Source organism: Phaethon lepturus, unplaced genomic scaffold, assembly GCF_000687285.1.
Source record: "Phaethon lepturus isolate BGI_N335 unplaced genomic scaffold, ASM68728v1 scaffold9038, whole genome shotgun sequence".
In the NCBI taxonomy this organism is placed as follows: domain Eukaryota; kingdom Metazoa; phylum Chordata; class Aves; order Phaethontiformes; family Phaethontidae; genus Phaethon; species Phaethon lepturus.
This window is the reverse complement of record NW_010556869.1, coordinates 9906-23401: the sequence shown is the minus strand read 5'-3', so window position 1 is coordinate 23401 and position 13496 is coordinate 9906. Positions and strand designations below refer to the sequence as shown.

Genomic DNA, 13496 nt, shown 5'->3' with positions numbered 1-13496 from the left:
TGCCTTGTCATTCTTCATTTTCCTTTTTTTAATTATACAGCTATTCTTTATGGTTTAATATGTATTGCCAGTTCAGACATTACTTCTTTTTTCAACTCAAAGATTTATGAAAGCAGAAAGCGGCAAATAAATGTTCCATTTAACATGTTGCATTGGGGTATTAAAGAATGTGTTGTGAAGTCAGTGTAAATTACAGTATTGGAACAAAGTTTGGAAAAGCATATCACAGAATCATAAAATAGGTGAGCTTGGAAGGGACCTCTATTGAAGTTGAACAAGTCCTGCACCAGGGTTGGGACAGTCCCCAGTATCGGGTGATGAATGGATTGAGAGCAGTGCTGCAGAGGAGGACTTGGAGATGCTGGTGGGTCAAAAATTGGATATGAGCCAGCAACATACACTTTGCAACCCAGAAAGCCAATTACCTGGGACTGCATCAAAGGAAGCATGGCCAGCAGGTCGAGGGAGGTGATTCTCCCCCTCTGTTCCACTTCCGCAAGACCCCACCTGGAGCACTGTGTCCAGCTCTGGGGTTCCCAGTACAGGAAAGACATGGACCTGTTAGAGTGGGTCCAGAGGAGAGACACAAAAATGATCAGAGAGAGAGAAGGCTGGAATACCTCTGCTATGAAGAAAGGCTGAGCAAGTTGGGGTGGTTTGGCCTGTGGAAGAGAAGGCTCCAGGGAGATGTTATTGCAGCCTTCCAATACTTGAAGGGGGCTTATGAGAAGGACTTTTTACCAGGGCCCGTAGCGACAGGACAAAGGGCAATGTTTTTAAGCTGAAAGAGGGTAGATTTAGATTGGATATAACAGCAAAATTCTTTACTATGAGGGTGGTGTGGCACTGGAACAGGTTGCCCAGAGAAGTTGTGGATGCCCCGTCCTTGGAAGAGTTCAAGGTTGGGTTGGGTGGGGCTTTGAGCATCACTTCAAGCATTTCATCTAGTGAAAGATGCCCCTGCCTACAGCAGGGCGAGTTTGACTAGATGATCTTTAAAGGTCCCTTCCAACCCAAGCCATTCTCTGGAGCTCTGCATTCCATCTGTCCCCTTGTCAAAGTGGAGTCAGCTAGAGGAGGTTGCTCAGTGCCTTGTCTAGTAGTGTTTTGAATATCTTGATACATGAAGACTCCACAGCCTCTTTCGGCTCCTGCTGTAAAAGACAATGATTCTGTGTTCCGGTGTTTGGCCACCATTGCAGTAAAGAATTTTTTGTGTCATAAGCGAAACTCCCTGTATTTCAGTTTGTGCCCATTTATAAAGAAAAAATTATTAATTCTCATGGTCATTATCAACCTCAATCTTGCACTATATCTAGCTTTGAAATAGAAATTTTCTATGGTATTGGTAGAAATCAGGATAGTAGATACTGCAGAATCACTCCTAGTCATACAGAAGGCAATGAGAGGATGTGTGGATTGATTCAGTCACAGTTAAATGTTGGGTTTATTAACTGAAAGATTGGGGGGAATAAATAGGCAATAAAAGGAATTAATATACTGGAAATTCTGCACCTAGTCCCTGTAGACTTTGTGAAGTTATTTTCCAGTTTAGAATGTTACTTGGTTACATATTGTTTGCATTTCTTACATTTTGTAATTTAAATGTGTGATTTGTATGAAAAAAAATGTTCAGATAGAAAGAAGTAGCACAGGTACAGGTCATTATATAACACGATACATTTGTGCAGTGCATTCATGTTTCTCAGCTGCCTAAACCGAAGATCAGTTTACGGACCAATTGCATTTAGATTAAATGAGAAAGTTCGCAGATTAAAAAAAAAAAAAAAAAAAGATATATTTTGCATACAAATGCATAACGAAATGGTACAATTCCTTAACAGATATTTTCCATCTGAAAAGGAGCATCAGACTTTAGCTATCTAATTATGTTTATAGCACTTACTTGCAAGTGTTTAAATACCTTTTTTCTGACAGCAAAACTCACTCATACGGTAGTGATGTCCAGCCACATTAGGAAAATGCACTTGCTTTAATGATAAGGAAAATTATCCTAATCTATTAATTCAGAGGGTTCTTCTGGATTTCTTTATGTTTGAATTAAAATAACTACTTTAAAAATATATTCTGTTTATTTTATATGTTTGTACATACATCTTTGTGTGTTTGTGTGTGTATACATATGTTGTTTGGGTTTTTTTCAACAGAACCATCTCAGTGTTTTTTCAGCAGTTAACCCAATTGCTTCAAGTATAACTTCCAGTCTGCCCTCCAGTGTTGGATCAGATAGTTCATCACCCACAACTGCCTCTGCTATCAGTGCCAAAGCTCTCCCATTCTATTCTGGCAGTAACACAGTTGAATCTGTAATAGGTAAGTCTTAACATTTAATCTCCGATTATACTTGTTTTGTTGCATTATTCAAGTTCTTCTTGTTTCAGCATAGCTTCAAAGAGCTTATTGGTAAAGACAGTCATGTTGTACACACCTGCTTTATTAAATGGAATCAAAAGCAATATCTGAAATTTAGTTTAAGTGTTTTCACCCAAAATCATTATTTTTCCCAAGGTCTCCAATGTGAGCGTAGGAGTGAGTAAATGGGACATTAAACCGGAATTTTGGCATTGGTACTGGGCAGTGATTTAAAAAATGTGTAAAACCTTCATAATGCGACTCACTGTATTGCTAGAAGTACAGTCTCCTCAAGTTCTGTTGGTGGGCTGATGAGATTTGATTTTTTTTTTAAATGCAATTACAGATCTTACCATGTTCACATGAAAATGGGAGATTTTTCTTTGGCTGTGTGCATATTCTCCAGTCTGGTTATTTGTATGTTCAAGGACAAAATTTTTTGTTCACACTATGTGGACCAGATCTGAAAGGACACAAAGAGGAGGGAGCCCTTGCTTTCAGGGTGCACAAGACAGATGCTGCGAAATACTCACTTCCAAAATTTCTGTCATTGGCCCAGAGCCTTTCCCATGCTTCCAACCAGCTAGGCTGTTTATGTGGAAAATGGTAAAAGGAGATAAGTATTTCAATAATAATTAGACACTGGGAACTTCAAAACTGGTCATGGTACTCTTGCTGTGGTCTCACAGGTGCTGGATAGAGAGGAATGATCACTTCCCACAACCTGCTGGCTGCACTTAACTAATGCAAGCCAATATGCCATTAGCTTTTATTGCCACAGAACAGGCTGAACGTGTCATTCATCAGGATTCCTATATCTCTTTCTACAATGCTGCTTTCTGATCATTTGGCCCCCGACCTGTACTGTTGCAAGGGACTATTCTGTCCCAGCTGCAGCATTATTGTATTTGCCTTGGTTGTACCTCATGAGTTTTCCATCAGTCCTGTTCTCTGGCCTTTTGAGATCCCTCTAAATGGCACTCCTGCCATTGAGTGTATCAGCTGCTCCCCTTAATTTAGTGTTATCCACAAATTTGTTGGCACTTTTACACTAAATGTGGTTTATTCCGGAGGCTGTGGCAGGGAATGTTGTCATTTGAAAGATGCTGTATTTCACATGCTGTGGTGTAAGTCACATGATCAGGGGGTTGCTGTGATTAGCTGGTGTACTTGAAGCTTTCTGTGTTTAAATCGATGTGTAGCAGCAACCAGGAGACTGCAGACAGTGAGTCAGCACTTCGGCATGGTAAGTTAGGCATTTGCTCTTTTAATTTTTGTAGGAAAGAAATCTATGCGGAATATTAAATGATAGATCTTTTTCTGGAGTTTCACAAATGTACAGCTTGCTTTCCTTAAAGGTTTGTTTGATGATCTGTGTGTTAGAACAGAAAATAAATTTTAAACTATTTTTAAATTTCATAACTAGAATGAGCAGAATTTTCATTTTTATTCTATGCAAGTAATATAATTTCATCAGCTTACGGTTAATATTTTAAAATATACTATGGAATGAAATAATATTTTTGTCAAGATAAACATTGCTTCTGCAATAAGTAGAGGCTAGTTGGCTGTAACAAGTTACTCATATAATCATAAAAGCCAGAGTCTAATTTCTGTATACTAGATGTGGCGCCAGTTCAGCATAATTTTTAAATCATGATAAACTGAACAAGTGTTGCAGAGTCATTTAAAGTGATATCCCAGTGTGATTATATTATTGAGTATAAGATACGCTTGATTCCTCTGAGTAAGAATATGCCTCTGCTGTCTACAGATTTTTTTCTAAAACATTTTTCAGTATGCTATGTATGTTAACAGAATATGAATCATAAAATACATGTCTCATGTATGTATAAGTGTACTGTATGGTAACTGCATAGGTTTTATGGTTTTTTTCTTTAAAAGAATTTCATAGGATAGCATTGAAAATGAAGTGCTGCACATAATCTGAATAGAGTAGAGAGTTAAGACATTATTGTAAAACAGAAAATAAATACATAGTGTTTTTGTAGGAAGTGGTGCATTGAAGAATCATAAAAAAAGGGATAGAAAAAAAGCTGCAGCAAGGGAAGAGGCTAGGTTATTACGGGAAAAGGGGATGAATGGGTTTGGATAAAGGATTAGGGGAAATGCAGGAGAGTTACATTAGCAAGGACTGAGGGAGCTTTGTCAGACAGTGGGGTCTGTAGCCCTCTCTGTGGCCCTTTATCTTGATCTCACGGGGACTTCCAAGCCCTCTCTGTCTGCTCCCCGAGTAATAGTCCCCAAGAACTGGGGAGGAGTGCAGGGGAGTTGGGAATAAGCATACCAATCAGATAGAACTAGTATTTAGCATTGAGGCTTGGACAGTATGTTGAAAAGTGAGGAATGATGGAGTGAAAGAAGGTATATTGCTGCAGTCTACTCCTGTCAAAGTCAAGGGAGATTGGTTGAGTTGTCTGGTTTTGTTCTGGTAAAAAAAAAGAAAGAAGCATAACCTGAGAACATAAAGGCTGCAGGAGTCCTCCTGAAAATGACAAAAAAAACAAACAAACAAACAAACAAACCAAAAAATCAACAACAACAAACTTTAGGAGAACAGAGAAATTAGATAAACAACATGTCGAAGGAGACAGATTTGGAGAGGAATAAATAGGGAGTGGGCAGCAGTGAAGGGAAACACTCAAGTGGTAGTAAGGAGGAGGTGGGACCTTAACATTAGGGGACATCTTCCAGCCTGATACTCCACCCTGTTGTCTGTGTTAAGTTCTAGGTGGACCTCCCTCTGAGAATGTTTTGGTTGCTTCCATTGCATTCTATTGGATACTCAAGCACGCGGATTTTGCCTGTCTGGGAGACTTGCCATTCAAGGAAAATGGGTGTCTCTCCTTTTCCTTCCCATATATGTTGTGATCTTAAGATGCTGTCTGTGTCTCTCTCTGCACTCTGCTTACTTTCTACCATGTGAGGTGGAATCTGAGAGAGCCAGAAAGTATCAGAAATGAAGCTTCAAAAATCTAGATAGCAAACAGTAAGGAGACATGTCAGCCCTTTTTGTGGTATAGGAGGACAAGTGTGGCAAAATGAGTAGAGGCCCCACATGAGGAGTACATGACAGGTTAGTGATTTAGTAAGGGTGCAGGCTTAGATTTTATCTACTCTTTGAGCAGTATGAGTTATGTCAGCCTCATTGTGTTTTGTTCCTGCTTGTTGTACTTGCATAGCAACATACGGAGCCAGACCAAATATTAATAACATCTGGGTGATGTGGGGAATTGTAAGAGCTTGAAGAAAACAATTTGTTTCCCTGTTTAAAGATGGCGGTTGCTGATGATCAGAATTTAAAGCCTCTCTTTTTGTGATTGAAAGAATTTTGAATTGAAGGTGAAAGAGCTTTCACTTGGTGAAAGTGAGGGGGATCTCGCTCAGAATATCCTGTAGCATGGTGATGAGAGGTTTGCTCTCACAGGTGTATGGCAGTTTTGCACAAAGGATGTTGAGACAGGTTCTTCACATGTGTGAAGATTTATTAGTGTGTTGCACAGCTGATGGCACATAATGGTGAAAATAATTTCCAGATAAATATAGGAACATAAGAGAAGAGAGGCAGAGGAAAGGGAAAGATGAAACTGTCCGGGTGGGAGAAGAAGTGACAGGCAGGGCAGACGAGCATCCTCTCTTGGGCATCCTCTCCAGTTCAGCAGCTGGTTCTCTCCCACATAATATTTTTCCCATACTAACTGTATTAACTATACTTTTTTGTCAAGACTGTCTCAAACTCCTTATGGGCTCTTCCTGCTTATGATATTATTAGTGTTAGTTGGAGCACTCTTTGGCCAGTGGATTGTGCTGCGTGCTAATTTGTTGTTGAGCTGTGTCCAGATATATTACTGTGTCCCTCTAACATTCCCTCTAAAAGCTACAATCAGGAGTAGGAGAAGAGGAGGAAGAAGGTGTGATTCTCACACCAGTGTCAGTCACTTCCCTTGAGAACCTACCGTAAGGATGCTCTGAGGGCTGACAGGTGCCAGATGGTGAGCGTAACAGGATGGTGAGCATGAGAACAGGAAAGGAAACATACTGCCCCAGAGACTCTGGAAGGCACTACAGAGCAGTTGGTGAAAGGGCAAGATAGACAGGCTACAGTGTTGCAAACGAAAGGCCCTTGCTTAAGTAAAAGGCAAAGGTAGGGAAGGCGCAGTGCGGCAATGGGGATCCAAGACCCAATATGGAAGAGGGACTTTTAGTCTGGGTTTCACACAGCACTTGTGGCCACTCTGAGTCTTGAGTCCTCAAATAGAAGGAGGCCATCTCTCCTCTCCTTAGTGTATGGTGTAGAAGGACTGGCTTAAGTATCTGTCTCCAAGAGAAGGTTATTGCTGGAAAAACTTGGAAAAGCTAGGACATATTACTTCAAACCATGATGATGATGCAGAGGGAGCTTCCTCCCTCTGACTGTTGGACAGCAAGCTGCTTTGTCAGTACTGCTGAAAGATAAGGATTATTGTTTCGGTGCAACTCCATACTAATAAAGTTGTGTTACTTTTGAGACCCAGACTAGTAACGCTTCCCAGAGAGCTATGTTAACTCTCAGGTGTCTTTGTTGTGAGAGTCATTGTGTAGTATGTGAACTTTATCTCTTGGCTAGTATTTTGTTCTGGACAGCTTAGGCAGCTTCCTGCTGAACGCTGTTCTGTGGATCCTGCTTCTATGTCAGTAACTCCCTTTATGTATTATCTGGAGCTTTGAGACTGTGGAGTCTGTTAGACAGCCTAGTCAACATTAGAAAATGCCTATACATAATAACACTACACTGATCTTGTATTAACTATCCAAATGGTCCTTTCAATTTCTGACTTTTAGCACTTTTACAACTGTCTAGTACTTCTGCCAAAGATTTTCTGTGGTTTACAGTGCCTAATGTTTAGGACTAGGCTATGAGAGAGTAATCAGTTTCATTCCAAAAGGGCACAAGAGATCCCTTTTGGATCTTCTGGAAACCTACACAAGCCAGTGCTTCTTTTATTTCTGTTTGTTCCTTTTCAACTCATTTAGGCTTTGTGCCAGTTTTAATAACATTTTTCAACATAAAACCTTAAAATTCTTTACAAAGGTGATCACTATCACTGACCACAGTGGCTGGGATAGTCACTTTCCTATCTGTAAAACCAGTATGCAGACTTCTCTCCTGTCTTCCTGACTGTGCAGTTGTTTGACATTAATTAAAGTATAGGTACAGAGGGATAAATTCCTGAATTACTCCCCTTTCTGCACAGAAAAGAAGTTAAGAGGAAGAAGGGAAAAAATATCGATCTTCTAACAGTTTGAAGTAGTGGACCTAATAAGAAGTATACTGTTAAGAACTTTTTCATGACATTGCCCAGAGAAATTTTAGACCAACATAAGCCTTAAAATGAAAGGCAGTGTACCCGTTGAGTCTAAATGAAATATTGACTTTGATTTTTACTTTATTTATTTCAAAATATTGCACATTTTTATTGGAATATTCTGACATTCCTTACAACTGTATGCCCTGACATGTAATTCAGTTAGGTACCCCAAGGGCTAACTGTTGTAAGGGGCATTTACAGTGCCTTTTCTCAGGTATAATACCTGTTCTTATTCAATAATAATTAAAAATACTTTACATAGGTATCCAAATCTCATTTTTCCTCTTTTTCTGTTGACCTATCTAAGCACAACAGGTGACACAGATTTATTGAAAATCCAGTTAGATAGCTGCCTCTCCATTATCCTCTGTTCGTCTCACCAGCTTAAAGAGCTGTAATAGCATATATATGAAAGTTTTCCCTTTTAGAAAATATAGAGGATATCTTTCACTGTGTGTCTGTAGTGTGCTATCATGACCTAGATGTGAAAGAGTTCTATGATGGAAGCACTAATAAAAATAAAAATTTGCTTATTTCAGACATCATGATAGTTTTATGGGTAATTCAAGGGTGATTCATTGATACAATGTTTTGTTTAACAGGTTCTGCTTTAGATTTGCATTTTAATGATGTGAACGTCGCATCCATAGATAGAGAATTAGAAGATCAAGAAGGCAGTGACCTTGGATTAGCAAGTAAGAGGTCCAATTTTGAAATTATACTCATTTAAAATATCTTTCTTTCTTACTTTTCTAAACCTTTACTCATCAAAATAGTTACAGACAGCAAAGAATTTGAAGAAAAGTCCTCAGTTTTGTTCCAGCTGGCTAACTTTGTGGTGTAAAGGGATTGCACCACTGTCATCCTGTCTGTATTTTGCAAGGGATCAGTCTAGTAAATGTTTTTTTTCTGTTTTTTTTTAACATGCTTAATGACTTGGGCCCATGGGCATAATAGTTGATGGAAAGACTTACATGCATTTACAGGAAGGCGTTATGCTTGAGGTTGATTGCCTGCATGTCGTGTGGCTAATGTCTGACAGCAGGCAGCACGTGCTGTGGGGACCAACAAGTACTTCCATTGTTAGGTGGTTTATGAAGGGGGGAGTGGGGACAATTCTTGAGGAGAAGGAGCTAGCAACCTCAAGTTAGGGACTTAATCCTTCTATTAATCTAACCTGGAAGGAGCTATTTAGTTAAAGGTCTGTTGGGAAGTATTCAGCCATTCCATTTGGGCTCTTCTGGGAAAGGAGGAGAGAGGAAAACATAGCAAAGGGGAGCAATGCAGGGAAGAGACAGCAGGGAGAAAGGATGAAGGGGGAGAACATCAAGAAATTAAAATGCCACCTTTTCTTTGTGAAAGTAGTTAAGGGAAAATAACTGAGAGGAAAAAATAGAAAAATAGGAAGTGAAAACTCAGGAACTATAATTTCGTTATCGTATTCCTTTGAGAGTCATAGAGCAAGAGAACAGACACATTTTTATAATGCTTCTATTTGTTTTCTGATACCTGTTTCGCTAGCATTTCTTTGAAGGAGGTCTGTGGTGATCATTAAGTTGGTTGTGCATATGTGTTAAGCTTCTACTTGCACAAGCAAAATTGTATTCTTGTATGGCAAATGTATTCATCCCATGTTCTTCTTGCCCTGTGGCTCTAGACGCAACGGGTAAAACAACTATAGCTATGCCTTAGTTTATTATTGCTGACTGTTGCTTCAAGAAGAAAAGCTTGCACGTAGTGTCTCTATACATCATGCAATTTTTCTTCCTTTAAGATAATTATTGTATCTTTAGTCCACTGGTTTTAACAAATACACAGATATATTTGATGTTGTTGGAATATGTATGCTGTCACTGGGACTGCAGTGGATAGTACAGTACCCAAGTATTACAGATGCAAGACTTTGTCATAAGGCATAGAAATCGTTTTGACCCAAGTGGACACCAAGTGCCCGTACTCCGTCGGGAAAGCATTATATTATAAGCAACTGTAGGTTGCTTCTTTTCAGAAGTAACACAGATATCCAGAGATATTCTGCTTCAAACTTTTCCTCCTCCAAATACTTCCTTTGCAGTGAAAGGGGACAGTTACAGGCAAGATCACTAATTTATCACCCTGATAGTGTGTGGATACATGAAGCTTCAGAGCAAACACAGAATTCAGGAAAATCACTTGGTTTGATATGGACTTTTTCGTTTCAGCAGCTTGCTTATTTGAAGGTGGACAGAAGATGCCTCACATAAAGTGACTGGTGACATGCTTTTGTGTTCAGATCTGAGCAGAGCATTTGGGGAGGCAGTTCACAATTCACTTTTGGTGGTGTTGATGTTTTGGCATCAAGTAGATCTACATAGATTGTAGCAGTGGTTTCATTATTGATAGCAAGAGCTAGAAGAAACTGGTGCTGGATAGCACTGTTAAAGAAGTTTCTTACACCAAGTATTAATTTCTGAGATCTTGACAACAAGTGCTACAAGCTCTGGTGCCCCTCCCACCTTAACTGTGTTTTCTCCCAAGGTCGTTCTTTGTTACTAGAGGCTGTATTTGTGATACCTGTATACTTCAGGTTTTTAGGTGATCCATACAGAATAACCCAAAATGTTACAATCTCAATAGGTAATCATCTAGTTTTATGTAGACTCTTATCAATAATATTAGTGGCAATACTTTCAGAGGTTTTATGGCTTTATATGTATTTTGGTTGATTGACTTAGAATTTTCAGTTCACTGATGATGATAACAGGTTGTTCCTTCACCAGAACAGTTTATCTAATGTTATCTGTTGGCATTTTACATTATTGTTCATGATATTCCTCTTCATACAGACCTGGAAAGAAACTTATAATGTGTGCAATTTGAAATTTATTTCTCTGCTAATGATGTCAGGCTCAACAATTCTCCTGATGCTGTAGTTTTTTTGACTGGTATTTCATTTACTGCCTTGTTCTATGCTGCAGGAATGATTATCACTGGAAGTACCACAAATTATGGAACAGGAAGGAGACACTGTAGCCAATTTTATTTGTATGTGGAGGATAGTTCATGTGGTGTAATAGGTTGACCTTGGTGGGAAGCCAGACAGCCACCCAGCTGCCCTCTCACTCCCTCTCCTTAACAGGACAGGGGGAGAAAATAAGATTAAAAAGCTCATGGGTCAAGATAAAGACAAGGGAGATCACTTACTAGTTGCTGTGACAGACAAAACAGAATTGACTTGGGGAAAATTAATTAATTGCCAATTAAAATAGAGTTGGATGGTGAGAAACAAAAACTAAGATAAACCCCCGCCACCTTTTGCCCAGGCTCAACTTCATTCCCAGCTCTTCTACCTGTTCCTTCCCATCCTGACTGGCACAGGGGGATGGGGAATGGGGACTAGTAGTCAGTTCATAACAGTTCCTCTCTGCTGCTCCTTCCTCCTCACACTTGGCCCTGCTCCAGTGTGAGTCCTCTCCATGCTGTTCTGTCAGGAGAACCCGCACCAGCATGGACTCTCCAAGGGCTGCAGTTCCTTCAGGCAATATCCACCTGCTCTGACCTGCTCCTGTCCACAGGCTGCAGGGAAATTCCTGCTTGTACCATAGTCTCTTCCATGGGTGCAGGAAAATATCTTCTCCACCATGGTCTCTTCCAAACCTTCCATGGGCTGCAGGGAAATCGCTGCTCTGGTGACTGGAGCACCTCCTCCCCTTCTGTCCTGACCTTGATGTTCACAGGGCTGTTTCTCACACCTTTTGCTCCCTCCTCCTCTGCCTATGTGGCATTTTTTTGCCCTTTCTTAAATACATTCTCCCAGAGATGCCACAGTGTGGCTGAAGGGTGCAGCTGTGTCCTGCGGCGGGTCCACTGGAGCCGGCTGTAACCGGCTGTGTCCGGCACAGGGCAGCCCCTGGACTTTCTAGGCCACCCCTGCAGTCCTGTCCCCCCCGCTACCAAACCCTTGCCCCATAAACTCAAGACATGCAGGCAGATTGTATTTGCCAAAATTCAACTGGATTTGAAGACTACTTTGAAGAACCAGAAAAGAGATGGTTGTTCTGCTACCATTTCATACAGTGTTTGTTTGGGGGCTTTACTTTGTCTCTTACTTTTTAAGAGAATTCTTACTTGGCCGGATTTTGTAACTAAAATCTCTTTACTTTGTTGCTTTCTTGCTCCTCTTTCGAAGAGTGGTGTACATTTATTGTGTGGTAGTATATCACATACATCTGTGGTTATATGTCTGTCGTGTATCTTCCTCATATAGTTGGTCATGAGGCTGACCTTGGTAACATTTGCGGAGTATTTCAAGATACATTTTTTTGACGATATCGTGGCAATACAGCTTATAATGAGCACCCTTGTCTTTTTATTTTGAAATACTTCTAAAGGAATGATGATTTCCTCTGATGACATGAATTCACCTGTTTTAACCAAAACCAGAAAACTAGAATCATGATCCTTGCTTTAAGCATAATCATTTGACTGCTATATTGTTTTTAAAGAAAAGGTGATGTCATTTTTAGTTGCTATTCAGATGAATAAAATCTTCATAGTAAATATTGTACTGTTTCCTGACCAGGAAAATGCACTGCATCTGTGCATGTTTATTTAAGTAATGCATGATTAAAAACATCCTTTTTTAATACCTATTTTTTTATTATTATAATTATTTTGGGAAATTATGAGAAATGCATTTGTTTGACTATATTATTATTAATTTTTACTTTCTTTCAAACTCAGTTTTCATAGAGAGTTAAGTACATTTGACATATAAAACCTACTGAACAAAAGCAAAAGTATGCAAAGGAAAAAAATTGAGCTATGTGTGCTTATTATGCTGTGTTATGATTTTCAAGGTATGTAGTCTCACTTGCTTAACTCTAGTTTATATATTAAAATAACAACCAAATTTTTCTTAATCCTTTTAAGTTTTAGTCAGTTTCTCCACTTGTGTTAGTTGTTGGCTATAAAAAATGAGTAAGTTGAGTTACTTGATCTGAAAAGTGTTTTCTCTTTCTCTGTAGCTGCAGATGAGGCCACTGCTACATAAAGTAAAAATTCTGTTTTCAGGCACTTGGAAAACTTCTTTGAAGTGTTCAATTTAAAAAATATTTTTGCAATAGGAGATAAATAGAGTTTTAGTTTTTAATGGAAGATATTTGAATATATAATTTAATTTACATTTTATACATTTTTCAGAAAAACACAGAGAGCTGTCTACTGCTTTTGAATGATTTTTCCCCCCCCCCTCTACTGTATACGTAGGTCAAAGATTACTGGGAAGTTCAGCACCTGTCAATATTCCAGGTTCTCTTGTTCGTACCTCATCTTTACATTCATCATCATCCCTTTCAACCTCTCCACTCAGTTCTCTTTCACAATCGCTGTCTCAGTCTTTTGTTTCATCCACTACGGCTCCTCACCACCAGCAGCCTCAGCCTTTGAAGACAGAACATAGCATGTTAGGCACCTCAGCCTCTTCTCACAACTCTTTAGGTAAGTAAATTGAAGGCTGCGCTTTGTGTATTGTAAGAAGGAACTCAATGTCAAGTAAGAAATGTTCAATTCAAAGCTTTGCATCTTTCTTATGACTTAGTCTGGACAGCAAAGCCTAGCTATTGTAATTGATAACATTACTGATAATGGAGTTATATGTGGTATGTGGGAGAAAGTTCAAGGAGCGCAATTCTGTTCCTAGTGAAGGGAAAAAAAGAATTCTTGGAAGAGGAGATGTTTACAGATATGTTTGAAAGGAGTAAAATACAGTGGTTG

The 13496-nt window shown here is 39.3% G+C and overlaps 1 protein-coding gene across 1 annotated transcript in view; it reads left to right on the top strand.

Annotated features, from left to right (window-relative positions):
- Positions 1–13496, top strand: part of UNKL (unkempt family zinc finger-like) — a gene marked incomplete at its 5' end in the record, with an annotated part of 53757 nt that overhangs the window by 36161 nt on the left and 4100 nt on the right. Inside the window, 3 exons of the mRNA XM_010292580.1 lie at positions 2169–2334; positions 8345–8437; positions 12990–13220. Coding sequence (XP_010290882.1) covers positions 2169–2334; positions 8345–8437; positions 12990–13220 — 490 coding nt within the window. The remainder of the gene's footprint in view (positions 1–2168; positions 2335–8344; positions 8438–12989; positions 13221–13496) is intronic.